This window comes from Bos javanicus, chromosome 11 (genome assembly GCF_032452875.1).
Source record: "Bos javanicus breed banteng chromosome 11, ARS-OSU_banteng_1.0, whole genome shotgun sequence".
In the NCBI taxonomy this organism is placed as follows: Eukaryota; Metazoa; Chordata; class Mammalia; order Artiodactyla; family Bovidae; genus Bos; species Bos javanicus.
This window is the reverse complement of record NC_083878.1, coordinates 106,068,970-106,095,636: the sequence shown is the minus strand read 5'-3', so window position 1 is coordinate 106,095,636 and position 26,667 is coordinate 106,068,970. Positions and strand designations below refer to the sequence as shown.

The window sequence follows — 26,667 nt, the reverse complement described above, 5'->3', positions numbered from 1 at the left end:
AGTGACGCCCTAGGGCCGCGCCCGGCGGGGCATGGCGTCCGAGCGTGGCGGGCGTCGGCGGGTGGCCTGTGGGGGGTCCCGGGTCGGGGCCAGGGGGTCGGCCGCGCTACGGGGCCGAGGGCCGGGGCAGGCGGGGCCGCTTGCTGCCTCTCGTTGGCCGCGGCGGCGGCAGGCGCCAGCGAGGCTAGGAGGGCGCGGCCGCGTAGCTCGGCAGCTGGGACGCTCGGCCGGGCCCTGGCCCGCGCCCAACCGGCGCGATGCTCTTCTCGCTCCGGGAGCTGGTGCAGTGGCTGGGCTTCGCCACCTTCGAGATCTTCGTGCACCTGCTGGCCCTACTGGTGTTCTCCGTGCTGCTGGCCCTGCGTGTGGACGGCCTGGCTCCTGGCCTCTCCTGGTGGAACGTCTTCGTGCCCTTCTTCGCTGCTGACGGGCTCAGCACCTACTTCACCACCATCGTCTCTGTGCGACTCTTCCAGGATGGAGAGAAGCGGCTGGCCGTGCTCCGCCTTTTCTGGGTCCTCACAGTTCTCAGTCTCAAGTTCGTCTTCGAGATGTTGTTGTGCCAGAAGCTGGTGGAGCAAACGCGAGAGCTCTGGTTCGGCCTGATCACGTCTCCGGTCTTCATTCTCCTGCAGCTACTCATGATCCGTGCCTGCCGGGTCAACTAGCCTCGCAGAAGATAGGCTGGAGTGCCGAGACCCACGCCGAGTCCCCATGTGTACCGCACCAGAGGAGAAATCTGAGTCTGAGAGCTAGCTTGTGCCCTGATGCGTGCCTGGTTTTCGATCAGTCATGTCTGAAATTGTTCCCTCAGCTGGGCTAAAAAGAGAAGCCTTGATTCTTAAAGTGTATTCTCTCTTATTTCATGCTTTGAATAGCTAATTTTGAACTGAGATCCCGAGAAGGATCCTGAGAAAGCCAGACAATCCTGAACTCCTGACAGAACTGCATATAAGTAAAATATCCTCATGGGCTCTTTTGAGTATTTTCATGGATCCTGGCAAAGTACGCCGTGTGCAAAGGCTACAAAGCTGGACTCGGGTTTGCCCTGGCCAGCAGTGCTGACCTGAGTGCTTGCTGTCCCCATCTCCCCAGACAAGACTTTCTTAGATGCTTGAGCTCTAAAAAGTGTAAACCAGCTTGTGTCTTCTTCCCAGTGGCACTGCGGAGGATGGCTTTTTCTTCATTCCAGCCCAGGCAGACAGGAGGATGTTAGATGAGCGTGACCCGGACCCTATCTGGAGATGTGTCGCCTGAGAAAAGAACTTGCTTTCAAGGCACTGCTTGGCTTCCTATCCCAGCTTTTCCACCACCTTGTGGCCGGCAGTGTTAGCGCACTTGAGACATTTAGGCCACTCTAAGGGACCAGAGAGAGGAACAGGTGTTGTGATGTGAATAGGCATTGAGACCTACACATGGGAAGTTTGCAGTTGTCTCAGCCCACGCTTGTCACTCTGAGGGCTTTGGTTTGATGCCGGTTAGGTGCCACATGAGCACATTTGCTGAGATGAAAATAAAATAAGGGAATGCCTTGCTGAGACACACAGTGGTCGCCTGGCCTTTTGAGGGTTGATGCTGAGACGCCCCTGCTGTGTGGTGCACGTGGTGCAGAGCTGAGGCTGTAAGAGAGGCTTGGAAGTTGGCTCGAGCCTTCTGCTTGGATGGCAGGGTAGTTCCCTCGGAGCATCCCTGCTCCCCTGCCTGGGGAGCCAGTGAAGACACCCCAGGGGTGGGCCCATGTTGAGGACTAACAGGCGGCTCGTGTGCCATCAGAGTCCTTGTAGGCCTCGCTGATCTGCAGAGCAGGAGTCAGCAGGCTATGACCTGGGGCCTGTGTTTGTACTGCCCTTCAGCTAGAAATAACTTCCATTTTCAAAGGGTTGTGCAGACACCATGGCAGACAGTGAGTGTGGCCTGCAGTGCGGGGCTTGTGATCTGGCACGGTTGGCCTTTGGGTCAGATCACTTTTGGTTGTGTGCATGTGCAGGGAGAGGCTGTCCTGGGCATCATAGGGTGTTCAGTGGCACCCCTGACCCCCACTTACCAGATGCCAGGAGCACCCCTCACTTGTGACAGCCCAGTGTCTCCAGACATCGCCAGATCTCCTGGGGGACAAAGCTGTTCCTAGTAAGAACTACTGGACTAAATTACTCCCTGTCTCGCCCTTTACAGAACATGTTTTCTGGACTCTTGTTCTAGTGAAACAGCTTCAGGACCCTTGTCCTAGGATGGATGCTGCACGGCCTGAGCCACTGAGATGCTTGAGTCGGAGGCTGGTCTAGTTTGTGCCACAGCTACAGAAGCATCTCCTACCCAGCATCGGCATAACCTGTGTCAAAACCAGATACAAACTGACCCTTGGGGTTAGGTTTCCTTTTAATGTTATTTTTAGTTTGTATGTTTTGTCACTGCCCTGTTGAATTCTGGTAGTTCAGGATTAGGTAATCCTGTCAGCATACAAGGGATGAGCACAAGAATGTTCACCTTCCTTCTGGGAAGGTGATTTGAAGAGAGTCCTGAAGGAACACTTGAGCTCTGGAAGGCTGAAATCCAGTTTCTTTTCTCCAGCTGGATAGACTGGGCTGTTACAAGTACTGTTATTGTGGTGATAGCTGCAGACTGCCACGGGACACGAGTGGAGAAGGGCCCCGGGGTTGAAACCTGCCCTGGGTCTTTGGAGAGGCCCAGGTGCTCTTGGAGCCTTGTCTCTGAAAAGTGAGTGTAGTGGGAGGCAGTAGTGAGTCATTTGTGAACATCTGCTGACTGTAGAGAGGTGATGGAAAGGCAGGTGACAGTGGTCCTTGCCCATGCCCCCAATTTGTCCTTCTCTCCTTGGCTCCAGCAGGCCTGAAAGAATGTAGTGAACTCTGTGCAGCCCTCCAGGGGCAGTGAACTTCCTCATGGCAAGTACACGGAGGTGTGCCCTCAGTCAGCTTTGGGACTGGGCGGTTCATCAGGTGAATGGAATGTGCCTGGCTATTATTGCCTTGTCTGCCTTGGAGCGCTGTGGGCCTGCCTGTGTGCGTCATGGGCTTCCACACTCCCGTCCGTGTTTGGTGGGCCCTGGATGACCAAGGGTAGATAGTTTCCACTACTCGTCTGGGCAACAAGAGTGGATTCTAGGGGCCAGCAAAAATCAAAGATTCCTGAGAAACCGATTACTCAGCACTGGGTGGGGCTTCAGCCGTTGCTATCTCCACTAAGTCCCGCAGGAGACCGAGGACCGCAGGTGGGCAGTCTTTGGACCCATAGGCACCTAGGCCAGGAAGAGGGAGGCTGGCGTACAACCGGCGCACCGCTCACGGGAGCGAGACAGCCTTCCAGTCCTGGGTTGGCCCTTCTCCCACCGCGCTTTACGCGGGATAACAGGCGGACAGACCAACCGCATCCAAGGTCAACTGCGACGCGGGGCCCGGGGGTCCAGCCGGCCTGCGGGGCAGAACCCTCCCCTTCCTGGTTCCGCCGTCCGGGCGCGGCTGGCCTAGGGAGCAGAGGCGGAAGTGTGGGCCTCCCTTGCGGGGCGTGAGGCGTCACGGGCGTGTCCCAGGGGGCCTCCCCAATAGGGACCCACTCCGGTGCTGGGCGCTGTCCACTGAGGTCGGCGGGAGGGCGGGGTCGGGGAGAACGCTCTCCAATCAGCGTGGTCGACTACCCTTCCTGCCATAGGTGGGGCCGCGGGGCTGGGGCGGGCCTGAACGGGCCTCTCCCCCAATGGGCGGCGGCCCGGGGGTGGGGCCGCTGCGCGAAGGCCGGCGGCGGGCGGCGGCTGCAGTCCCTGGCGAGCGCTGGCTCCGGCGGCCACTCCGCAGCATGGCCGGCTTGGGGCGGCCGGGCCCAGCGCCCCGCGCCGCGATGCCTGCCTGGAAGCGAGAGATCCTCGAACGAAAGCGGGCTAAGCTGGCGGCTTTGGGCGGGGGCGCGGCGCCGGTCGCTGGGGCGGGCGCGACGGAGACCGCGGGGCCGGCGACCGAGCCGCTGGTGCTGGCCGAGAGTCTGGGCCCGCTGCGCGAAAACCCGTTCATGCGGCTCGAGTCAGAGCGGCGGCACGGGGCGCGGCGCGGCGGGGGCGCGGGCGTGGCGGGGCCCGGAGCGCGGCCCGCGGAGCAGCTGCTGGAGCTGTACTGCTGCGTGCCGGGCGTGCGCACCATCCGAGCCGACAACATCCTCATCATCGAGTCGGCGCCCGGCTTTCCGCCCGCGCCCGCGCCCAACCCGGGCCTCGGTCCTGGCGGGACCGCCCGCATCCGCGCCGCGGAGGTGCTTGTGTACGAGGCACCGCCGCCGCCCGGCCGCGTCAGCCGCCTGCTCCAGAAGTTCGACCCGCCGGCCGCGCCGCGCCGCCGCGGGAGCCCGGAGCGCGTCCGTCCCACGCCGCCGCCCTCTCCGGGCCCGGCCGTTCCACGCGTGGGCGAGCGCGCCGCCTGCTTCCAGTCCGATCCGGAGCGCTGCGGCTCAGGCCTTGGCCCCAGGCCCCGGCGCAGCGACTTCTTGCACAAGACCAGCAACAACTCCTTCACTGTCCACCCGCGGGGCCTGCGCCATAGTGCGGGCACTTGCCCACTCCCCAACGGGCCCAGGGCCCCAGAGTCCCGGGCCGGCGCTGCCAAGGGCTTTGAGGACTCCGCGCCTGGGCCAGGCGAGTGGAAGCCAAAGGTGGAGTCGGGGGAGGCCCCCGCCCACCAGTCCCCCAGCCCGGGGACCCCCAGTGCCACTCCAGCCGCGGCTCCGGCCTTGTCCACGCTCAGCCCTTCCAGTGCCACTCCCAGCCAGCGCCAGTGGGTCTCCGCGGCCACCAGCGCCAATGACTCCTTTGAGATACGGCCAGCCCCCAAGCCAGACATGGGTAGGATCCCTGACGGGGATCTCCAGGCCCGGGCTCTGGCCAGCCTTCGAGTGAACTCTCGAAACTCTTTTGTAGTCATCCCCAAGCGCAAGACCTCTGGGGCTCCTCCTGGGGAAGGGAGGCGGTCCGTGGCACCTCCAGAGGAAGAAGGCTGGGCCTCCCAGCACCCGGAGCCTGAAGCCCAGCTGGTGCCTGGAGTGAATGGTGTGTTTGCAGGGGAAAGGAGCCCCTCCAGGATCGAGGAGGGGGGCAGCCCCGCACCCACCACTGCCCTTGTGGACCCTGCCGTCAGGTGGCAAAGGCCACCCTCACCACCGCCGTCTCCACGGGCTGCTGCTGAAGCTGAGCCTGCCCAGGGCTTCCAGACTCCTGGCTTGGCCAAGAACGGCAGGGAGCCTGGGCGGCCAGGGCTGCCCATCACTTTCATTGATGAGGTGGACTCGGAGGACGAGGTTCCCCAAGAAGCCAAACTGCCCTGCTCCGGGGTTGGTGCGCCTCCCCAGTACCACCCACATCCAACCAGGCCTGGCCACTTGTCAGAGCTCCAGCGTCGGGGTGGCAACACCTTCACAGTGGTGCCTAAGAGGAAACCAGGGGCTGTGCAGGCCAACGGTGAGGCCAGGCCAAGGGAGGCTGAGGAAGAGGAACCAGGCAGAGTTTCGGAGCCCTCTGCTGCTGCGGGAACCTCGCTGAAGAAGCGCTACCCCACCGTGCACGAGATCGAGGTGATTGGCGGCTACCTGGCCCTGCAGAAGTCCTGTCTCACCAAGGCCGGCTCCTCAAGAAAGAAGGTGAGTGGGCAGGGGGCAGAGTCCCCAGCAGGGAGGGGGAGAGGTGGCAGGTCACAGATCTGTGGGTGTAGCATGTGGCCTGTTCTCAGGACACCTGGGCTGGGTGTGGGATGGCGTCTACGTGGACCAGAGGGGGCTGGTGGCTGTGCACGCTCCAGGAGAGTCTGGGCTGGGGGAGTCCCTGGCACGGGTTCCAGTGGGATCCTAGGGACCCAGGGGCTCAGTACATTGAGAGGCTGGTGGGGATGGTGGGTCTAGCCAGGGCCGTGTCTTCCTGTTGACTCTTGTGGCTCTCTCTGGAATTGGCTGGGCAGTCCTGTCCCAGGTGGGCCCTGGCTTCAAGGAGTGGCCTGGCGTGTTCTTCGGGTCCTGGCCTGTGCAGGTTGCAGGGGCCAAGGTGGAAGTGGGAAGGGGCAGGAAGCCCTTTGATTTGGATGGGGTGGGACTCCTACTCGCCTCCCCAGAAAGCATACCGGCTTCGTACTTAGCAGGACTTGGCTTTGAGTGAGGGTTGACTGAGCCCTTGGTGTGTGGCAGGCTGGTCTGAGCCTGGGCTGAGCTGTTGGGGAGTGATGAAAAGGCTGCCCTCACTGGGGAGGCCTGGCACCCTCTGGGCACAAGGAGACGTTCCTCAGATTCTTCCTGGTCATTCCGGCAGCAGTGTGTTACCCCGGGGCAGATTCCAAGGCCAGCTCCACATGACTGTGATCAGCAGGTGCTGCTGGCAGATGCACTCTCTCTGGGTCGGCATCTCCTTCCCTGCCGTCCTGAGGCCGCCTCTGCCCTTCGCCTCAGTGTCTTTGGGGCCGTGGGGGGCGGTGGCGTGCTGGTGTCACGGAGCCCCCTCGCCCGCCATGCTGCTGGCGCTGTCTGATTAGACGTGGCACCTCGCCTGTCTGCTTCCTTTCGCCTTCCTGCCTCAGGGTCGGCCTTGGCACTGCCTCGCTCCCTGCGTCACTCTCTCCTGCCGTCACCCTCTCCTGCCACTCCATCTGCCCTATCAGGCATCCGTGCCCATCCCCCGCCGCTCTTCCGGCGCGCCCCCACCCCTGCCCGGTCCTGGCCACCTGACCTCGCCTCACCCTCTGTTCGGGTCCGGCAGCCATGGTCACAGCCCCACCCCGATAGCTGTTCTCTCCTCTGTTCTGCTCCAGCGTCCTGACCCTTGGCCCCAACTGCTGCTGGAGGCTCCTTCCCCTGCTGGCCTCGGGCTGTGGAGGCGTTCGGAGGGTGGGCCTGAGGGCACTGGAGGTCGAGGAGCCCTCTGTTGAGCCCCTGTCCCAGCCCCACGGCCCTCATACTGGGAGCCTGCTGCTGCTTCCTGGGTCTGGAGGGCTGCAGCCCAAAGCCTGGGGGCAGGACTGTGGGGGTCACTGGTGGTTGAGTGGGGGTGAGAAGGACGCGAGGAAGTTTCGGGAGGAAGCAGGCCCCGGCCCGGCCTGGCCCTCAGACCGGCCTGGTCACTGTCCTGGTGCCAGCCTCAGGGGTTGGGGGTCCAGATGGATGGTGCTTAGCATGGTCGAGCAGTCTGGCTAGGGCCCTGCCGTAGCAGCATGAGCTGCTGGGGGCAGTTTCTGCCTGGGCAAGCACCAGCTGCCCTTTCCAGGAAGAGCGGAACGCCCATTGGGTGAGACGGAGGCGTGGGGCTGCCCGGCCCTTAACAGTGACCTGGGCCACCCCAGCCATGGCCGCCCTCTACGGCCACGCTGCCCCTGTGCCCAGCCAGCCTGGGGCTTCATCGCTCTCCCGCCCCCGCTCCCACCCCGAAGTCCAGGGATGTGGGGGTCAGGAGGCCGGCAGGACATGGGGGCCTCCCGGGTGGGGTGGGGGCTAGACCGCCGCCTCTTCCGGGGGACAGGGAGGCACAGCTCCTCACCCGGGCGGAGGCTGCCGGTGACACGTCCGTGGAGGGCACAGCCCTGCTCTGGGCTGTGGGTGCCCAGCCAGCCGCGCACCCTGGAGCCGTGCCCAGGGGGCACACACGGCCCCCAGTTAGTTATCTCTGGGCAGAGGCACAGACGCCCTGCCTCCTCCTGGCTGCTGGGGGAGGGGGCGGCCACACCCCTCTCGCCCCTGCCCCAGCCCCAGGCTCTCCGGGTTGGCACTGCGGGCCTCTCCCCCAGAAGGTGCCCGTCTGGCGGCTCCTCCCCTCCCCTCTGCACTCCTCACTTGCCCATCGCCCGCCCAGCCCAGCATGATGCCCAGAGGGCTTGAGCCTCCGTGTCCAAGCCCCCAACCAACCCACCCCTCTGGTCCTCGGGTCTTTCTAGAGCCTGGGACTGCTGGAGCAGGCCCGGACCCTCCTCTCAGCTTCCCCACTGATGGCGGGAAGGGGGAGTGGGTGGGGGTGGGGCCGTCATTGACTCAGGGCATCCCACCTGAGCCGTCCTGAGAACTCCTCTGGGGCCGTGTGGGGTGGTCCTGTGGCCCCCTGGAGCTTGGGCTGAGTGGGGGATGGTGGGTGCAGGGGGACGGGGTGAGGTGGGTGCTCAGCCCCGGCTGGGACTGCTGGAGCCCAGCTCCCAGCCCAGAGTGCAGGGTGGATACCCTCCGGTAACCAGCTGGGCATGCCAGACAGGCTGCTGCGGTGAGGGTGAAGTAGGTGGAGCCAGGACCCACCCACTGGCGACCTGGGGCAAAGTCCCCACCGCTCAGCTGACCAGGCTTGTGCAGGTGCCTCTGGCTGCAGCCCTGCCCATTCTGTCCGCCTGGGGTCTGGAGACGGGTCCCCCCAGCGCACGAGTCACAGGGTGTCCTGTGACCCACAGACCTGAGCTCACGCAGAGCCTGGGGACTGAAGGGAGGTGGGACGTGACCCACTGCGTGCCCCAGCTGGCTGAGGCGGGCCTGTGGGCCCACCCCTCCTGCCGGCCGCTGCCTGGCCAGGCCGTGCCAGGCTCGAGGCCTGTTTGCGCCCAGCCCCCTTGGTGTCCTGCTCGCAGCTGGTCACGCGGACTAACAAGAGCGTGCTAATCCGCCGGGCCCTGGCAGCGGGCCCTTCCCTGTCCCCAGCGGTGGGGGATGGGCCCAGAGGGCCCGGGGTCCTCGGGATGACGCTGTGTATCCAGGGCACGCTCCCTGTGGGCCTGGGCCGGGCGGCCTCTGTGCCAGAAGCCACTTCATGCCTTGGGCTCCTCCTGGGGTCTTTGGCCCCAGGTCTCAGAGCGCCAGTTCCAGGGGCGGTGGAGGAGGGGTGGCCAGTTGACTCCATCCCCAGAAGGGATGGAGTCCTGTCTCGGGACAGAACACCTCGATCCCGCTTTTACCTGGCCATGGTGGTGGTCTGCCCGTCTCCCTGACCGCTTGTCTGTGTGGACAGCCGGGGCCAGGGCAGCAGCTCCTGGGCTCGGGACCTGCCCAGTTGGTGTCTGCGGGCCGGGCAGAGGCGGGCAAGGCTGCCCACAGCTGTATGTGCCCGTGGGAGGTGGCAGGAGCCCCGCCCTTCTTTCCGGACCCTGGCTCAGCAGGGCAGTGCCAGCCTGTCCTGGGCAGCCCTGCGTGTGTCCCCCAAGGCTGGGCCCTCTGCTGCCCAGGACCGCAAGCCCGGCTCTTCTGAGACCCCTCCCCTGCCCCCTGCTGTCCCCAGGCCCAAGGTTCTTCACCCAGGGGCCTGGCTGCCTCCTCGGCTCCTTCCAGGGGAAGAGGAGGAACTTGAGCTGGCTGTGGTGTCCTGTGCCCTGGAGTTTAATATTTCGAGCTCCTGTAGGGCTGCTCGCATCTGCTGCTCGCAGGCGACTCCCGTATTCATTACCACCCTGCCTGGCTGGCCGAGCCCCACGAGCAGGCGGTGGGGGCCTGGCCCTGGGCCCCGGAGAGGGAGGGTCCGGACCCCATGGGCCTTCCCCGCCTGCAGCAGTCTGGGCTCCGAGGCCTCTGAGTGGAAAGCAGAGGACTTCCCCCAGCGTAGACTCCTAGGGCCTGCCGAGTAGACAGGGCAGGCAAAGACCGCATGGGCAGTCCGAGTGAGAAGAGGGTCACTGACCCCGCTCGGCGCAGCTTCTGGCTGCCTCAGTCTGCAGAATGGTGACAGCAGTTGGTGCGCCCTTCCTGGGCCTGGCAAGCTGCCTGATTTCATGTGGGCCCTTGGGGGCCTAGTTTTGGGCGTGCCAGGCCCTGGCCCACCCGTGGTGGTCTGTGCTGAGCAGGGCGGGTGGGATCATCCCGGTGCCTGGCAAGCTGGGCTGTGAACGCAGGCCTGGAGGAAGGCCCCAGCTGACAGGAAGGGCTTGCTGGAAGCACAGAGGTGGGCTCCCGGGTGTGGCCTCAGCTGGACCTGCTCCTGCCGGCAAGTCTCAGGCTGGGAGATATGGCTGGTGCCCTGCCTCCCTCGGGAGGCAGACCTGCGACCCTGGGGACCACCTTGGAGGCATCTGGAGACCCCCTGGCTTAGGGTTCCTGGTGCTGGCTGGGGTCTGGGCCTTGGGAGCGATGGTCACTAGGAGTGAGGGGACCGTGGGGTGGGAGGGGGCGGGCAGGGCCCAGGCTGCAGGCGGACATCTGTCTGAGGGTCCAGGTGGAGGGTCTTCTCTGATGAAGGGCAGCCCCTACCGCGGGGCCAATGGAGTGCTGGGCTCCTGCTCTGGTCTGACGTCCCCACTGCACCCTGGGGGGCCCTGTACCCAGCTCCGTCCAGCTGGAGGACCCCCAAGGCCCGCAGTGGGGCCTTCGCTGATGTGCCGCCTGCCCCCAGATGAAGATCTCCTTCAACGACAAGAGCCTGCAGACCACATTTGAGTACCCCCCCGAGAGCTCCCTGCAGGAGGCGGAGGCAGAGGAGGAGGAGGAGGGGGACGCAGAGGAGGATGCGGAGGCTTACGGCCCTGATGGTGCAGCGGAGAAGCCCCTCGCGCTCTTCCTGCCCCGGGCCACGTTTGTGAGCAGCGTGGGGCCCGAGAGCCCGCGGCTGCCAGACGGCAGCTCTGGTGAGTGCTCGTCGGGGCGGGCAGGCAGGACGGGGTGGGGCAGCCCAGGCCGTGGGACTGCAGCCACACGTGCGCCCGTTCGGCCTGCAGGCCTGTCCAGCTACACACCGAAGCACTCCGTGGCTTTCAGCAAGTGGCCGGAGCAGGTGCTGGAGCGGACTCCGAGCGCGGAGGAGGCCCCGTCCAAGGAGGTCATGGTGAGCAGGGCCAGGTGGTGGATGGGAGCCCAGGGAAGGTGGGCAAGATGGGGGCTCCAACGCCTGGACATGCCCTTGACTGTCTCCACACCCCTCTCTCAGCTCACCCCCGCCGGTCAGAACGACCTCTCGGACTTCCGAAGCGAGCCAGCCCTCTACTTCTGACCTCCCACACCCCGACCAGCACGGCCAAGGCTGAGCCCTTGGTGCCCGGGGGTTGCACGCCCTCCAGCTTGCCAGGCTCTGCCCACTCACGTCCCGCTCGCCCTGCCTGGGGCCTCACGAGCGGGCTGGTGCTCAGGGCCCGAGCTTGGGGCACCTGGGACTCCTGACCCTGGTTTGCAGGCACTGCCTGTGGGGAGGGGTGGGTCCTGCTGTCCACTGTGTCCGGGTGGAGGCTGACAGGACTTGGATTTCCCCAGCCCACACCCCCACGTCAGCCACTGATGATCGGCAAGTCTCCCTGCCTCTGATGACGGACTCAATAAACACCACTGGATGAGCTGCCTCTGCCTTCCTGCACGGTCCTGGGCTGGGGAGGGGGCGCAGGGGTGTGGTCCGCTGCCTCTGCCTTCCTGCATGGTCCTGGGCTGGGGAGAGGGGGCACAGGGGTGCGGTCCGTGAGGCTACATTGAGACAGTGTGGTGGAGGCCACCCACCCGGGGTCAGATGGAGGACCAGCATGGACTTTTGTGCCCAGGGAGGTGGCCCGGAATGATGCCCCACACAGCGTAGTGTGGCCCAGGCTCCTCCCCACCCCTGTGGCCCTCATTGCCCTGCTTCCCCTCCCAGCCACACTTTGGCTGGGCGAGGGTCTGCCCTGTGAGTACCCTGGTCTCTAGGGCTCCCCCTGCTCCCAGAAGCAGCTCAGTGAGAGCTGTGGTGGGAGGCGGGACGCCAGGCAAGCTTTTTGGGGGCTGGAACTCTATGGGCCTGGGAGCGGGGGCACTACAGCTGTCGGGTCTGAAGCTTTTCCGGAAGGTTTTCCTCTTGGAATGTCAAGCCCAGGAGAAATGCCACCTGGCCAGGCTTGGGAGGGAGGAAGATGTTTTCCTGGAAGGGGTGGGCCCAGACTTCTGTAGACCTTTTTTACTGACACATGCTTCCCAATCTGCCCGACCTCAAGAGACAGCAGTTGTGGGGTCCCCAGCGGGGCTGACAGGCCAAGGAGATGGGCCCAGAGGACTCAGGATGGAGGGCTGGGCCCCAGGCTGCACGGACGCCGCTTGTGACCAGAGAGAGTGGGAAGCAAGGGTGCTGTGCTGCCCCGCAGCGTTCGGAGTCCCTGGGCTGGAGTGCAGCTCTTCCCGGGGGCTCTAAGACCAAGAAGGTCCCCTAGACCCAGCCTTACGCTAGAGGCCAGGAGCAGTGGCACCTTCAGTGAAGTGTGGGCTGTGTGCTAGGCTCAGAGGAAGCGGGTGTGGCAGAGGTCACAGGAAATGCTCAGGGGCACCCTTACCTCTATCCCTGAGGCCAACAAGGCTGGACACAGGGAAAGCCACTCCAGGCCCTCTTCTCTCCTTCAAAAGGAACCACATGTCAGCTGGGCCAGGGTTTTGTGTTCTGACTTGGGTGGGGGGGTGCGGTTTGCATCTGGCAGCCCCATACTCTACACAGGCAGCAGGCTGGCATGGATCTTTACAAAAACAAACTTTATTGACAGTCACAGGCCTCCAGGGCAAGCTCTGAGGTGACGAAGGGCCCCGGCCCCTCCCCCACTTGCCTGGGCACCTACCAGCTGAGGGAGGAAGTCTGGGGACTCCTGCGGTGCTAAGTTTAGAAGCAGGGCCTTCCCTGCAGCCCGGGGGGTGTGGGGGCCCTGCACAGAGCTACCCTCCCCAGAGCCTGCGTGAGTGCAGGACTGGGACCCCCACTGGGTGGGCTACACCCAGGGCCATCCTGTCACCCAGAGCCAATGGAGCTTGGCAGTTGCCTCTCTTGGCACCAAAGACAACAAAAGGAGAAAGCTGCTTCCCTGAAGAACAAAGGTGCTTTGAAGACAGGCTTGCGGGGGGCGCTGACCACAGGCAGGACCCCCACCCGCGGCCTCATCAGCTCTCCTTGCCTCCACTGCTCTTCTGCTCTGAGGCTGTGGCCTTTGTCAGGTTCCCCGCTTCTCGCTTCAGGACACTAAGCAGAGTCTGCGAGCTCTCCAGGATCTGCGGACAGAGACACCAGCCAGTTAACACTCTTCCTCCCGTCGGAAGGTTGCCACAGCCCGGCGCCCTCTCCTATGCCGGGCCCTGCTCCCCTCTGAGTATAGCCCAAAGCCCACTGCTCACACCCTGGGAAGCCGGCTCACACCTCCGGCTGCCGCTGCTGCTCAGTCTGGAGCCAGCGACACGGCGACAAGACGCCAACAGTAGGACCCAGGCCGCGCTGTCACTCCACGGGGGCCGACGACCTGTCTAGGCGCCTCAGGGCCAGCACCCAGACCCGAGCCCCACCTTGAGGTAGGCGGCTTCTGTCTCCGCGATGGTCCGATCGAACTCGTTCCGAGAGGCGATCTTACGCGCCAGGTTCTCGTTGACTCGGGCCAGCTTCTCCGTCAGCTGCCTCACCTCGTTCTGCAGCCTCTGCTTCTCCTCCTCCTCCTGCTGGATCTGCCGGCACAGCTCCTCCCGCTTCTGGCACAGCTCCTCGATGCCTGGGGCGGGCGGGGAGCGGGCGCGGTGGGCGCCGGGGGCTGCGGCGGGAACGGGAGCGCCGGCCCCAGCGCGCGAGGCGAGAGGCCAGTGAAGGCCCGGGCGCCCAGACCAGGCCGGCGGCCGGCGTCCCAGGGCGTCTGGCGTCTCAGAAGGCCCCGCGCGAGCCCCCATGCTGTCTGAGGGGCCGAGCGCGCCCAGGCCCCCGCACCCTGCTCGCGCCACACACGCCGGCTCTCGGGGCGGCCACTCCGCGGCTCCGCCCGGCGTCCGGGCCGCTCCGGCCGGAACAACCGCGCGCTGCGGGCCAGCACCGGCCCGGGCCCGCAGGCCGGCGACCCCGCCGCCCTCCCAGCCTGCCCGCCGGCCTCGCCGCGCGGCCACTCACACTTGACCAGCTCGTTGTTGTAATTCTGCAGCGCCGCGCCTTGCTGGGTCATGGTCGCCGCCGTGCCCCGCCGCCCCAACCGCCGCTGCCGCCCCCCTCAGCGCCTGCGCACGATCTCCGCTCGCCCCGCCCCCAGCAGCGTCACCGCCCCTGCGCCTCTCGCCGCGCACCGTGTGCGTCATCGTCGCGCGTGCGCGCCCAGCCCGGCGTCATCGCGGCGCGCCTCGCCGAGCGGCTCTGAGGGCTGGTGGTCGCAGATGGCGGCGGCGGCGGAGGCGGGCCGTGACGCGGGGCCTGCGCAGGAGCTGCTGGCGGCCTGGAACACCGTGAGCACTGGGCTGGTGCCTCCGGCCGCGCTGGGACTGGTGAGGCCCGAGAAGAGGGCGTCCGTCCTGGCTTCCCTCCGTGTTCCACAGCCCTTCCCTCGCGTGGGCCTGCGTCCCTGCGACGAAGGGCGGCGGGGTTCCAGTGGCCTTCCGTCCGCGCTGTCCCTTTCCCGCTTGTCCTTACCTGTCTCCACCCTCTCCGCCTCCGCGCTGCGTCCCCTCCTCCTCACGGTTTTCTGTACTGCAGGCGTCCTCCCGGACCAGCGGTGCCGTCCCTCCAAAAGAGGAGGAGCTCCGGGCGGCGGTGGAAGTGCTCAGGGGCCACGGTCTGCACTCGGTCCTGGAGGAGTGGTTCGTAGAGGTGCTGCAGACCGACCTGCAGGCCAACATCTCCCTCGAGTTCTGGAATGCCATCTCTCAGCGCGAGAACTGTGCGGACGAACCCCAGTGCCTTCTGTTGCTCCTCGATGCTTTCGGTCTGCTGGAGAGCCGCCTGGATCCCTACCTGCGTAGTCTAGAGCTCCTGGAGAAATGGACTCGCCTGGGCTTGCTGATGGGCACCGGTGCTCAGGGGCTTCGGGAGAAGGTCCACACCACGTTGCGAGGCGTCCTGTTCTTTTCGACTCCCAGAGCTTTTCAGGAGATGATCCAGCGCCTCTATGGGCGCTTCTTGAGAGTTTACATGCAGAGTAAGAGAAAGGGGGAAGGAGGCACAGACCCGGAACTGGAGGGGGAGTTGGACAGCAGGTATGCCCGCCGCCGGTACTACCGCCTTCTGCAGAGCCCGCTGTGCGCGGGCTGCGGCAGTGACAAGCAGCGGTGCTGGTGCCGCCAGGCGCTGGAGCAGTTCCACCGGCTCAGCCAGGTCCTGTGAGTACTGCGCCTGCGCGCCCTGCGTCCCTGTCCCTCTCGGCTCCTGCTCGCCCCTCTGGGTCCAGCCCGCCCCTGCAGAGAGCTGGATGGCTGGCCGGGGGTGGTCTCTGCCACTTGCCCTGGTTCCCAAGGGTTCTCAGGGTGTGTGTGCTCTATGAGTTTATGCTTCTTGTCCTTGCCATGGGTGCATTTGTCATTCACCCTGACTCAGAACTTTGTACTTTGCTTACACTAAGACTACATGATTCTAAGTTTCACAGCAGAATTCTGTTGTGCCTATTGTAAGCTCTCAGAAGTGGAATGACGTTTGTCTGGGAATTGAGAAAAGTACGGTTGCTATTTCTTCTCTGTAGAGCAAGTCAGAGATTAGACCAGCATGCTGGGCAAAGTGCTGGCCTTTCTAGCCTTGTGAGGAGGGAAGGATTCTGTCGTCCGACCCAGGTCGTGTCATAGGGGTCCCTGACTTTCTGTGGATGCTTACTTCTATAAAATACCTACTTTCCCATTATTTACTTGGCTGTGTTGGGTCTTGGCTGTGGCACGTGGGCTCTCTTGCTGTGCTGCACGGGCTTCTCTCTGGTTGTGGCCTGTGGGCTCAGAAGCTGCGGCGTGGGGCTTAGTTGCCCCATGACATATGGGATCTTAGTTCCCCAACCAGGAATTGAACCTGTATCCTCTGCATTGGGAGGATTCTTAACCCCTGGGCCACTCGGGACGTCCCGTGGCCCCTTATGATGGTTTTGTCAGTTTGAGTGATGTGGCAGCTGCACAGCTGTCAGAGTCTTCTCACGGGACTGAGGGTGTGGCGTGTTCCACAGAAGCTTTGTTCTCTTGGGGTTTCTGCCATCACGGGTCAGGATCAGCACTGAGAAGCAGAGACTGCTACATCTGTGGTAAACAGATGTACGTAATAAAAGTGTAAGTGGCCAGAGCAGTGACGTCTTTAGCTATTGTTTGAGGGCCGTTGTTAGGAGGTGGACGAGGCCTTCGCCCCAGTAGCCAGAGATGCTGACCCCTTGGGGAGAGCGGGAGGTGCCTTACCGGTGCTCTGTCATCTCAGCGGCTTTGCCTTGAATTCCCCGATGCGGTTTTGCCCCAGCAGGAGGGCTGCAGGAGGCTGTGCTGAGGGTGTGGGGCGGGTGCGTGTGCCGTGTGCAACACGGGCAGGGCTCTCCTCCAGGCACAGGCTCAGTCTGCTGGAGCGGGTCAGCGCCGAGGCTGTGACCAGCACCCTGCACCAGGTGACCCGGGAGCGGATGGAGGACCGTTGTCGGGGGGAGTACGAACGCTCCTTCCTGCGAGAGTTCCATAAGGTGAGGCCCTGCCCCCGCCCACAGACGAGAAGAGGCTGCTGGCAAAACTGACTAGGTGCCTTGGCTTTAGAAGTGGGCAGAGTGTGGTGACCTGGGTGAATCAGGGCGCTGCTGGTGACTGAAGCTGTCTTGGTGCTGGGTGGAGGCTGGTCATCCTGGGCCCACCCTGGCGCCAGTGAGGAAGAGCCTGTGACATGCTTGCTGAGATCTGTGCAGGGCCACATGGCTAGAGGCAGCCCTAAGGCTGGGCTGTCCCAGCGAGGGGCCTTGGGGTGTCCATGCTGTTGGGGCGTGGCCTGGGGCCTGCCCTGCGCTGCACAACATTGTGGGAGAGCTGGGCCCAACCGTGGGGCTCTCAGCCTGCCTCACTTCCCACCTGCCCTCCTCTGCTACATCCTGCTGCCTGTCTCCTGAGGACGTGTGTGCGCTGCAGTGCTGAGGGTGGGGTGGTGTTCAGTGCTGGGGCCCCTGCAGCGGGGTGTAGCGCACGCCTGGAGGCCCGGGGATAGCTGTCCTGTCCCCAGGCGGCAGACTGTCCGGGCCGTCTTGCTGCTGGCCGGGTGCGCGGTCCCCAGGGTGTGTCTGTCCACTCAGACACAGCGCTCTCTGTGAGAGCTAGTGTGGCCGGAGATGAGCCTGGTGCTGGTGTGTGTGGGGGGAGGCCCTGGGAGGCCCCTTCAGGCCCCCATCTGCTGATCTCACTGTGCTCCTGGTCTCGGACAGGTGGCCTGGGGCTCCCAAGGCCCAGCCCGTGGCAGGCAGCTGCACCTCTGCCCTGGGCTTGGGCCCTGGAGCCCCACACCTGTGCTCTCCCGACAGTGGATTGAGAGAGTGGTCGGCTGGCTGGGCAAGGTGTTCCTGCAGGACGGCCCCAGCAGGCCCGCGTCCCCGGAGCCGGGCACCACGCTGCGCCGCTGGCGGTGCCACGTGCAGAGGTTCTTCTACCGCATCTACGCCGGCCTGCGCATCGAGGAGCTCTTCAGCATCATCCGAGGTCAGCCCGCCCGCCGGGAGCCCCTGCGCTCGCCTCTGCCCTCAGCCTGCGATGGGGGTCAGGGACACCAGGACCCCTGCCTCTGGAGCACAGCCGGGCCCCACCCAGCATCCACATTGGGCAGGAGAGGCGCCTTGTCTGCCCCCTAGCTCTGCACTGGCCCTTGGGCTCTGCTCCGCCCATCTGCTCCTCGGGGTGGCTATGCTCAAGGGTGCGGGCCCCTGAGGGCACAGGGGCCACACCTGGCCCCCCGCAGGGCCTCTCTCTGCAGCCTGTGGAGGTGTGGCCGCTCACCCTCCAGGCCTCCGTCCACCTGTCTGTGGGCACACCACGTGTGCACGTGCCAGGATCAGCCTTTCCCCACAGACTTCCCGGACTCCAGGCCCGCTGTGGAAGACCTCAAGTACTGCCTGGAGAGGACCGACCAGAGGCCGCAGCTGCTCGTGTCCCTCAAGGCTGCCCTGGAGACGCGGCTGCTCCACCCAGGTAGAGCCTGGGAGGGGTGAAGAAGCTTTTCTGTGGCCCTCGGGGGCGGGGTTCTGCCGCAGCCTGTGAGAACAGGTCCACTCTTCAGTACCGGCGGTGGGGCTGGAGGAGGGGCAGTACCGCAGATCACGTACTGGGGGTGATGGCGCAGTGGGACCTGTGGGTCACCTGACCGGGGTGTCTGTCTCCGCGTCACTGTGTTGCTCGGGGTCTCCTGTCCCGACCGCAGGCGTGAACACGTGTGACATCATCACCCTGTACATCTCTGCTATCAAGGCGCTGCGCGTGCTGGACCCGTCCATGGTTGTCCTGGAGGTAGCCTGTGAGCCCATTCGCCGGTACCTGCGGTGAGCGCGGGGCAGCTGAGGGAACCCTCAGGGCCCCCAGCCCCACTTGTGCTGCTGAGCCCCTGCAGGCCTTGGTGGAGCAAAAGGACGTGGTCCCCTGGGCACCAGGCGTCCTCCCAGGTTGGGCAGCCCAGCTGGGCGCCTTCCTTTTGCCAGTGCTGGCCGTGGGCCTGCAGCCCAGGGTCACCACACCCGTGTGCCGGCCAAGAGCCAGGTCAGCGCAGATGGACACACAGGCTCAACTTTGCCTCTTTGCGAGCTGGCCCAGGGCTGACGGGAGGGACGGGTCTTGTGTTGGCCTTTTCACCCCGGGGAGCAGCCTCTTGACTGTTGGCCAAGGAGCGCAGCCAGCCAGGAGCCCCTGGGGCAGTAGAGACTTGAGCCTGCTGGCCCCTGGCCCTGCGTGGCTTGGCCCGGATGTGTCTTGTCGTCTCAGCCCCTGATGCAGGACACAGTGGCTTTTTAAATTTGGGGGGTGGCAGTGGAGTCTGATGGCCTTGCCTTCAGCATGTGCCTGCTGGGTGCTGCCTGCGGGGGTCGGTGGGGTCACGGGGTTGTCTGGAGCAGGCGACGAGGGCTCGTGTTCACCAGGACGCGGGAGGACACAGTGCGGCAGATTGTGGCAGGGCTGACGGGGGACTCGGATGGGACGGGCGACTTGGCTGTTGAGCTGTCCAAGACGGACCCTGCGAGCCTAGAGACCGGGCAGGACAGTGAGGACGACTCTGGCGAGCCGGAGGACTGGGTCCCTGACCCTGTGGATGCAGATCCAGGTCAGCGTCAGGCAGCCCTGCGAGGCCTGGGGTCGTACGGGGGCCCAGTCGGGTCGGAGCTCTGGCCTCCAGGTTGTCGCTGCATGCACTCGAGCTTTAGGAGGTCCTTGGTCCATGCCCGACCTGGCCTGGTTCCCCAGGGTGCTTCCCCTGGCTGGCTGGGCCCACGTGGACTGTGGCCCCCATCAGAGCCCTAGGGGGTGCCCTGCCTGCCCCCCCACCCCGCCCCCTGGCCCTGCTGCTTCCGCTGGAGGAGGGGCAGGTTTCGGCACGTCTGCACCAGGGACCCAGAGCCAGGCCTCATGCGGGGGTGCAGTGGGTAGGCTACTCGGCGCAGACGGTGCCGCTTCCACGTATGAGGTGCCCGTGTGCCTGGCCTCCAGGGAAGTCCAGCTCCAAGCGGCGCTCCTCAGACATCATCAGCCTGCTGGTCAGCATCTATGGCAGCAAGGACCTTTTCATCAATGAGTACCGTTCGCTGCTAGCCGACCGCCTGCTGCACCAGTTCAGCTTCAGCCCTGAGCGGTGAGGCCTGCGGGGTCGCCCTGCGTCCAGGGAAGGCGTGGCCCTGACTCAGGACAGTTGTCCTCTGTCAGCTCCAGTGTACAGTGGAGATGAGCACGGTCCCCAGGCGCGGCAGGGACCAGCCTGTGCTCGACCGCTGCCTGGGTGCCTGGGGACGGCCCAAGAACGTGGAGTGCCCGCTCCTGGGGCCCCCGCCTGGACCCCCGGGCTGGGGGACGGGGGTGCAGGGCGCTGGGTGTCGCCCGCAGGGGCTGGCTGGGGCAGGGGCACTGAGCCCTCAGAGACGCGTGCTTGCAGGGAGATTCGCAACGTGGAGCTGCTGAAACTGCGCTTTGGCGAGGCCCCGATGCACTTCTGTGAGGTCATGCTCAAGGTAGGCGCCCGGCCTCCACGCAGCCGCCTGGTCCCCGCCCCCGCCCAGACCCTCAGGAGGCCCGTCTCCCCAGGACATGGCGGACTCGCGCCGCATCAACGCCAACATCCGGGAGGAGGACGAGAAGCGGCCCGCCGAGGAGCAGCCGCCCTTCGGAGTCTATGCCGTCATCCTGTCCAGCGAGTTCTGGCCGCCCTTCAAGGACGAGAAGCTGGAGGTCCCCGAAGACATCAGGGAGGCCCTGGAGGTCTACTGCCGGAAGTACGAGAAGCTGAAGGTAGGGCTGTGCTGCTGCGGCTGCGGGCGCCTCGGGCGAGTCCTGTGTCTGCTCTGGGATCCATGCCCTCTGCGCTCTCCCTGGAGCCCGTGTGTGCGCACGCTCCACGCTCTGCTGTGCCCGACGGTGCTGGCGCGAGTCTTGACCCTGGGCCGCCTCTGCAACGTCCGCCCGCTTGTTCTCAGAACCCAGGGCTGGTGGCAGTGCTTGGCCCAGGACACCCACTGTGTCGCCTCGGTGGGTGTCTCCAGGGAGTCTCCTGGCTTCTCTTGGGGTGTTTGGCGGCTCCTCTGGGTTTGCTGTGAGCCGGCGCCGGGGCGGGCTGGGTGTGGCTGTTAAGGTTGAAGACCTGAGGTCCTGAGTCGGGAGAGGCTCAGCGCTGGAGAGCTGATCCTAGGGGCTTCCTTCCAGAGCCAGGGGAGGGCGGCGGGGGCCAGGGTCCTGGAGCCCGCCTGTGCTCCCCGCCTCAGCCCCGCACACCCCTTCCTGGCTAAAGACATCTGAGGGGCCCTCCCCAGCCTCCCTCTGTGCCCCAGCACGCCTGTCAGGAGAGGCCCCACCAGCTTCCTCCAGGGCGCCCCCCTGGGTCCGAAGGCAGACTCAGACACGGCCCCCTTCTCAGGTTGGTGCGCCCAATGAGACAGCTGTCCTCCAGCTGGGTGCTGGAGCGCCTGGGGGGGCCTCTGCTCCCCCCAGCGGGTCTCCTGCCCGAGGGCGGTGCTGCATACATGGGGGTGGTCATGGCCTCTGCTGCTGGCCACACAGCTGTCCCGCTGCAGACCCGAGTTGGGGTTGAAAAGGTCACGGTTTGGAGCCACAGCGCCTGGTTAGGACCCGGCCAGCTGCTGACTGTGGAGAGCTTCAGCATCACGTCCCCTTCAGAGCCGTGGAGGCTGCGGGACTCGGGGCAGCGCTTGGCCCAGAGTCACCCTACCGGTGTCCCCGGTGGTGGCCGTAACAAAGACCACAGACAGGTGCCTTAAACACGACAGAGACCTGTTTTCTCAGTTGCAGCATCTGTCAAGGGCATCTGTGACATCAACAGAAACAATTCAGGGTGTTAGCAGGGCTGTGCCCCCTCCACAGGCTCCAAGAGAGGGTCCTCTGTCCTCTCGTGGTGGCCGAGCTCCAGGTGCTCCTGGCTGTGGGTGCGTCGCTCTGACCCCAGCTCGTGTTACCCGGCCTCTCCCAGTGTCTGGTGCAGAGTTCCCTCTTCCTCTGAGGACCCCAGGCCCCACTCCGTGTGACCGTACCTTAACAAGCTGCCTTTAGGGACCCAGGCCAGCATCTCCGCCCTGCTGCTGAGGCCTAAGCCTGTGGGCGTGCACGCAGGTCTCAGCGCCCAGTGCCCGGACTGGGGCCCCCATGCCTCTCCTGCTCCCCCCGTGCTGGTCCCAGGACGCTGCTGGCTGGTGTGGCTGTGACACAGCTGCCCTCTCGGGCCCCGTGGAGGTGCGCTCTCGCGGAGTGCGTGCTGTGGTGCGCTCCTTTGCGCTCGCCGGTCCTCCTTGGATTCCCCCTCGGTTCACACGAGCAGTGAGGAAGCTGCAGGCTGCACTTCCCACACTTCACTTGGAAATCTCAGCCCAGCATCCCGCGTCTCCCTCCAGCCCTCTCACCCCAGCGGAGCTGTCTCTGCTGTTCCTTCAGCGGCCGCCTTGCAGTCGTTTCCAGGGGCGCTGCGACAGGCCTCACCGGAAGGGCCTTTTGGGTTGTGTTTCTCCCTGTAGTCTCCCCAGGGCAACCCTGGCTTCACGAGCACGCAGCTCAGAACGTTCCAAGTCCTCCCCTCCCCCAGCGCCACAGCCAGAGCTGTGTTTCTGGGAAAGGTGCTTGCTCCAGCAGCACGCTCCGCCCGCACTGAGGTCTATCACCATTCCACGGTGGCCGTGACAAAGCCTGCTCGCCAGGTGGCAGAGCGGTAGGACCTGCTCCTGGCCCTGCAGGCTGGGTCTGTGGTGGAGGGCTGGGCGGGGCTGCGGGCCTCCTGGAGGCTGCAGACCAGTCCCTCCCCCATCTTCCAGCTCCACTCTGCTTCCCGTGTCTGCGCACCCACCCTCTGACAGGTACACCAGTCTATTAGGTTAGGGCCCGCGTCCCTCCCAGACCTTGTCTTCCCTACCAGCATCTGCAGGTCAGGTCACGTTCTGAGATCCTGGGATCAAGAAGTGGGCATGTCTCGTGGGGACACGGTGGCCTGGCTGTTGGGTGCTGCTTGCTGAGGGGAGGAAACTGGAACCCCACCGGGTGCTGGTTTGGCTGCCACTGCAGCTGCCACCCGCCGGGTGGGGGTGGAGCCCTTCCCCGCCTGCTCCCAGGTTGTAAAGCCTGGTCCAGCGGGACCCGCCGAACGGCCCGCGCTGACCCTGTCCTCCCCAGGCCATGCGGACGCTCAGCTGGAAGCACACCCTGGGCTTGGTGACAATGGACGTGGAGCTGGCTGACCGCACCCTGTCCGTGGCGGTGACCCCGGTGCAGGCTGTGGTCTTGCTGTATTTCCAGGACCAAGGTGAGCTCCCCAGCCGCGCCCACCCCCGACCCCTCCCCACCTCAGCCACGCCCCCAGGAGGACACGCCCCGTTTCCCGAGGAGGGTGGGCGGGCCCGAGCGGCTCCCCGCCGCCAGCCCCTCCCCCAGGTCCTGCTGAGCTGGGCCCGCGAGGGGCACAGCGGAGCCCGCCCGCCCACGCCCGCCGCCTTCCCGCAGCCAGCTGGGGCCTGGAGGAGCTGAGCGAGGCGGTGAAGATGCCGGCCGCGCTGCTGCGGCGCCGCCTGTCCGTGTGGCTGCAGCAGGGCGTGCTGCGCGAGGAGCCGGCCGGCACCTTCTCGGTAGTGGAGGAAGAGCGGCCGCAGGACCGAGATAACATGGTGCTGGTCGACAGCGACGACGAGAGCGACTCGGGCCTGGCCTCGCAAGCCGACCAGAAGGAGGAGGAGCTGCTGGTGCGCCCGGCCCGCCCGCGGGGGCGGGGGGCGGGGGGCGGGGGTGGGGCGGGGCGGCCTGACCGCGGCTGTTCCCCCAGCTCTTCTGGACGTACATCCAGGCCATGCTGACCAACCTGGAGAGCCTGTCGCTGGAGCGCATCTACAGCATGCTGCGCATGTTCGTGGTCACCGGCCCCGCGCTGGCCGAGATCGACCTGCAGGAGCTCCAGGGCTTCCTGCAGAGGAAGGTGCGCGACCAGCAGCTCGTCTATTCCGCCGGCGTCTACCGCCTGCCCAAGAGTTGTGGCTGAGCCGCCGCCAGGCCCCGCCCGCCCCCCCCCAGAATGCGAGTAAAGAGATGGTTCTTCATGCTCCGTGTCGTGTCAGCTCTGTGGCCCCAGGGACACGTGCTCAGGCCCTCCCCGCGCCGCCGACTCTGGGCGTGTGCTCCGGTTCTGCACATCTGGCCTCCTCGCATCCAGGCAGAGCGGGTCCCCCCAGCAGGTGGGGGCTGCACACCTGTGTGGGCTCCAGGCCGGGAGGAGTCCTGGCACATGAGTGTCTGGTCACCGTGGCTAACGAAAACCCATGTCAGGCTCGTGGCTCCGGCCAATGAGGGGCAGCCAACTGGGAAACAGACCTCCTGGATCTCTGCCCAAGGGCCCCCAGCCCTGGCCTCACCCCTCTGGCCTTGGAGAGAACTCGGGTCCCCCTCCCTCTACCCGGCCTGAGGGTCCAGACCCCAGTGCTGGGCTGAGAGCCCCAGGGCTCCTGTGGCCCCAGGGTGTTGTCAGAACGTGTGAGGCGGGTGGGCAGACAGGCGGCCCCTCGCATCTGCAGCACGAGGGGCTGCCTGTGTTCCCGCTGTGGTCTAGCAGTCAGTGCTGGGGGCTGACAGTGAGGCGTGCTTTCTGAAAGACCCACCCCTCCCACGCCCCTGAGGTGTGCTTGGGGGCACCCGGGGGCCAGGCTGTTCCCCCAAGGGAGAGGCCGGGCCCAGGGAGCCAGCCGCCCCCAGGGCTGCGCACAGGCCCTGTCCAGCCGCTCTGGAGGCCCAGCACTGGCCCCGCCCCAGCTCCCAGGAGGCGGTGGGGTGGGTGTTGGTGCCAGGCCTGAGGCCTTCAAGCTGTGCTGAGCATCACAGGCACTGCAGCCCAACCTTCATTCATTCAGCTTGTCTGGCTGGACCCGCTCAAGCCTGGTGGCACTGCCGCCCCAGGTGACAAAGGCCCTTCAGGACAAGCGTCTGCACTGCCCACCCCCTCCGCAGGGCGTCCCAGCCCCCCTGGCTCCCCCGGTCTCACCCCAGCGCCCCTCCTGTCCTGTTCTGCTTGAGGGCCCCAGTGCTGGCTTTGCTTCCAGGGCCCTTCCCTTTTTTTTGGCCACACCAAGGGTCATCTGGGGTCTCGATTCCCCGATCAGGGACTGAACCCCAGCCATGGCAGGGGCACCCGGAGCCCTGACCGCAGGGCCACCAGGAGCTCGCTCTAAGACTCCTTACGCCCCAGGTTGGGGTTTGCCACGGGGTTTGAAGGAAGACGTGGAGGGCCTCGCAGAGCCTGAGGGGTCTGTGGATGGTGAGGGGCTGGCAGGTGTCCCCTTTGGACTCGGACCACCCGGGGGCTGTGCTGTGGTCACGGGAAGAGGACTTCCTGCCTGGCACTGGGCTGGGCCTGTCTTCGTTGTCCTAGCCTGGGTGAAACCGGCTGGACCGGCCTGGCAGGGTGGCATTGCTGGCCCCTGGGCATGGGCACACCTGCCCCAAGTCCCTCTGGACTCTGCACGAGCGTGTGAAACCCAGCGTCTCAAGTCACTGCCTCAGTCATCGGGCGCAGAGGTGTGCCAGGAGCCGCCCCCAGGAAGTGGCACCGTGCGAGTGTCAGGGAAGTCCCTGGCAACCAGGGTTTGGCTGCAGCCCCCCGTGCCTTGGAGGGTCAGGTGTGGGACAGGTATTTCCTCCTGCTGCCTGAGTTTGCTTGCCAGGTCCTTAGGGGAAGAGGGGAAGGGCTGAGGTTAACTTGGAGCTCCCGCGAGCCGCACTTGTCTGGTGTGTGGGAAGGTCACACAGGGAACAGACCGCAGAGCTGGCCATGAGTTCTAACTAACAACACAACTAACCCAGAGCTCCAGACGCTGTCATAGTGGTTTAAGAGCCGCCTGCTCAAGGGTGTTCTGCGAACACTGCCAGGTCCCAGGCCCAGGCCTCCTGCTCTGGGGAGTGTGGGGACATTAGTCAGCTGCACCCCAGGCCAGCCTCCCTCCACCAAGCTGCTGCAGCCCTCATCCTGACAAACAGAGGCTGGGGCTTGCCCACTGTGGGCTTTCCAGGCCGCCGCCTCCCTGCCCCCAGGGGCCCCAGTACAGGTGGTACCGCTTCCCATGAAGTGGTCCTCCCCCAAGGCCAGGGCAGCCCCGCCACCACCCTGCCTCAGACCTGGCCGGGGCACTCCAGGCCGCCCTATCAGCCCTGTCCATCCTGGGGACCAACTGCCCAGGGCTCCCCGAGGCCCCCAGCTCCCAGGGCAGCGAAGCTCCAGGAGAGGCCCTGCCCCCGCCCTCCCTGCCTCACAGCTCCATTGTGAGGTCAGCACCTTCCGCCGAGCTCCGGCCAGAGGCGTGTGGCGGGCCGGGGGCTGGACATGGCCGCCTGTCCCCAGCCCGACTCCCGCCTGCTCGGCGGCCCCCTCGGCCTCATGTGCCTGTCCCTTTTGCTCATCCCTGCTGCAGGTGCGGCCTCCCCCAGCCCCGGCCATGCCCAGCCAGGCCCAGGGGCCGCGGGGGCGGGGTTCACGGGTCGGCCACTGGCAGGTGACTCGGGCCCCTTGGCTGCCCGGTCGTGTCTCTGCAGCTGGAGCCTACTGCGAGTGCAGCCTCGGCCTCAGCCGCGAGGCCCTCATCGCCCTGCTGGTGGTGCTGGCGGGCATCAGCGCTAGCTGCTTCTGCGCCCTGGTCATCGTGGCCGTTGGTGTCATTCGAGCCAAGGGGTGCGTGAATCCCAGGGCTGACCGGCGGGGGGCGGGTGGGGACTGTGGGTCAAGCTGTCCCCCCAGCCTCCCAGTCTCACTGGGTGAGGTCAGCAGGACTTGGGAAGGATGTCTCTCAGACTGGGTTAAGGAGAGGTGGAGGGGGGGCACCTCTGGACGCTTGGAGGCCAGCTGCGTTGTTCACAGACTCACGCCTCACCTTTATCCCCCCCACCCCAGTGAAACGTGCCCTGCACACATGGACAGCAGGTGAGTGACCCCAGGGGAGGGCCCCAAGGGTGAGCTGTGCCCCTGGGAGGTGGAGGCCCCCGGGAGGTGGAGGCCTGGGTGGCCGGGGCGGCCTGCAGCCGGCCTGACCAGGCCGTGCTGCGCAGGATGGTGGGGCACTTCGGGGTGCAGGAAGACCGCATGGACCTGCGCACGGTGCACGTGGAGTCCCACCTCATGGACCCCGACATGGCGGTCCCCATGATGCAGCCCCTGGAAGAGCATGGCCTCATGACCATCACCATGGACCCGACCCTGGAGGAGCCGCCCCCCCCACCTGAGTAGGGCTTCGGGCGCTGGGGGGAGGGGAATTAAACAGTATTTAGTTACTCTGTGCTGTCCTCCCTCGGCCCCTCTGGGGAGTGTCTGCGGTGGGGGGGCCCTGCACGCATCTGGTCGCCCTCTTTCTCTTCAGTGGG

At 65.5% G+C, this 26,667-nt stretch overlaps 5 protein-coding genes across 7 annotated transcripts; 4 read left to right on the top strand and 1 right to left on the bottom strand.

The window, feature by feature from the left end:
* Positions 1-8: 8 nt before the first annotated feature.
* TMEM203 (transmembrane protein 203) lies at positions 9-1,540 on the top strand. The gene has a single exon (XM_061434274.1). It carries the CDS (start codon positions 258-260, stop codon positions 666-668), a length of 411 nt encoding a protein of 136 aa, XP_061290258.1. The 5' UTR covers positions 9-257; the 3' UTR covers positions 669-1,540.
* Positions 1,541-1,626: 86 nt separating this feature from the next.
* TPRN (taperin) lies at positions 1,627-11,257 on the top strand. The gene is made up of 4 exons (XM_061434265.1): positions 1,627-5,634; positions 10,325-10,556; positions 10,647-10,753; positions 10,856-11,257. Exons 1-4 carry the CDS (start codon positions 3,712-3,714, stop codon positions 10,916-10,918), a joined length of 2,325 nt encoding a protein of 774 aa, XP_061290249.1. The 5' UTR covers positions 1,627-3,711; the 3' UTR covers positions 10,919-11,257.
* Positions 11,258-12,386: 1,129 nt separating this feature from the next.
* SSNA1 (SS nuclear autoantigen 1) lies at positions 12,387-13,871 on the bottom strand. Its single transcript, XM_061434260.1, has 3 exons — positions 13,787-13,871; positions 13,201-13,400; positions 12,387-12,912 (listed from the first exon to the last, which is right to left on the bottom strand). Exons 1-3 carry the CDS (start codon positions 13,836-13,838, stop codon positions 12,805-12,807), a joined length of 360 nt encoding a protein of 119 aa, XP_061290244.1. The 5' UTR covers positions 13,839-13,871; the 3' UTR covers positions 12,387-12,804.
* Positions 13,837-23,366, top strand: ANAPC2 (anaphase promoting complex subunit 2). 2 transcript variants are annotated; one of them, XM_061434239.1, is made up of 13 exons: positions 13,837-14,151; positions 14,360-14,982; positions 16,166-16,298; positions 17,118-17,292; positions 17,659-17,778; positions 18,008-18,125; positions 18,717-18,898; positions 19,282-19,423; positions 19,721-19,796; positions 19,870-20,073; positions 22,453-22,582; positions 22,780-23,015; positions 23,096-23,366. In XM_061434239.1, the coding sequence occupies exons 1-13, from the start codon at positions 13,837-13,839 to the stop codon at positions 23,306-23,308; spliced, it is 2,667 nt and encodes an 888-aa protein (XP_061290223.1). In that variant the 3' UTR covers positions 23,309-23,366. The 2 variants fall into 2 exon arrangements, with proteins under 2 accessions (XP_061290223.1, XP_061290224.1); XM_061434240.1 differs by lacking the exon at positions 23,096-23,366 and having other exon boundaries at positions 22,784-22,901.
* An 88-nt stretch (positions 23,367-23,454) lies between these two features.
* On the top strand, positions 23,455-26,577 carry TMEM210 (transmembrane protein 210). 2 transcript variants are annotated; one of them, XM_061434257.1, is made up of 4 exons: positions 23,455-24,946; positions 25,846-25,981; positions 26,201-26,230; positions 26,356-26,577. In XM_061434257.1, exons 1-4 carry the CDS (start codon positions 24,436-24,438, stop codon positions 26,531-26,533), a joined length of 855 nt encoding a protein of 284 aa, XP_061290241.1. In that variant the 5' UTR covers positions 23,455-24,435; the 3' UTR covers positions 26,534-26,577. The 2 variants fall into 2 exon arrangements, with proteins under 2 accessions (XP_061290241.1, XP_061290242.1); XM_061434258.1 differs by lacking the exon at positions 23,455-24,946 and adding an exon at positions 25,569-25,724.
* The last annotated feature ends 90 nt before the right edge of the window (positions 26,578-26,667 follow it).

Coding starts and splice junctions, on each gene's coding strand:
- TMEM203 (XM_061434274.1), top strand. CDS start 258: ATGCTCTTCTCGCTCCGGGAGCTGGTGCAGTGGCTGGGCTTCGCCACC.
- TPRN (XM_061434265.1), top strand. CDS start 3,712: ATGGGCGGCGGCCCGGGGGTGGGGCCGCTGCGCGAAGGCCGGCGGCGG. Junction 5,635..10,324: donor CCGGCTCCTCAAGAAAGAAG/GTGAGTGGGCAG, acceptor GCCTGCCCCCAG/ATGAAGATCTCCTTCAACGA. Junction 10,754..10,855: donor CCCCGTCCAAGGAGGTCATG/GTGAGCAGGGCC, acceptor CCCCTCTCTCAG/CTCACCCCCGCCGGTCAGAA.
- ANAPC2 (XM_061434239.1), top strand. CDS start 13,837: ATGGTCGCCGCCGTGCCCCGCCGCCCCAACCGCCGCTGCCGCCCCCCT. Junction 16,299..17,117: donor TCCTGCGAGAGTTCCATAAG/GTGAGGCCCTGC, acceptor CTCTCCCGACAG/TGGATTGAGAGAGTGGTCGG. Junction 17,293..17,658: donor GCTCTTCAGCATCATCCGAG/GTCAGCCCGCCC, acceptor CTTTCCCCACAG/ACTTCCCGGACTCCAGGCCC.
- SSNA1 (XM_061434260.1), bottom strand. CDS start 13,838: ATGACCCAGCAAGGCGCGGCGCTGCAGAATTACAACAACGAGCTGGTC. Junction 13,401..13,786: donor CAACAACGAGCTGGTCAAGT/GTGAGTGGCCGC, acceptor CGCCCGCCCCAG/GCATCGAGGAGCTGTGCCAG. Junction 12,913..13,200: donor CAGAAGCCGCCTACCTCAAG/GTGGGGCTCGGG, acceptor CTCTGTCCGCAG/ATCCTGGAGAGCTCGCAGAC.
- TMEM210 (XM_061434257.1), top strand. CDS start 24,436: ATGGCAGGGGCACCCGGAGCCCTGACCGCAGGGCCACCAGGAGCTCGC. Junction 24,947..25,845: donor GAGGGTCAGGTGTGGGACAG/GTATTTCCTCCT, acceptor GTGTCTCTGCAG/CTGGAGCCTACTGCGAGTGC. Junction 26,231..26,355: donor CCTGCACACATGGACAGCAG/GTGAGTGACCCC, acceptor CGTGCTGCGCAG/GATGGTGGGGCACTTCGGGG.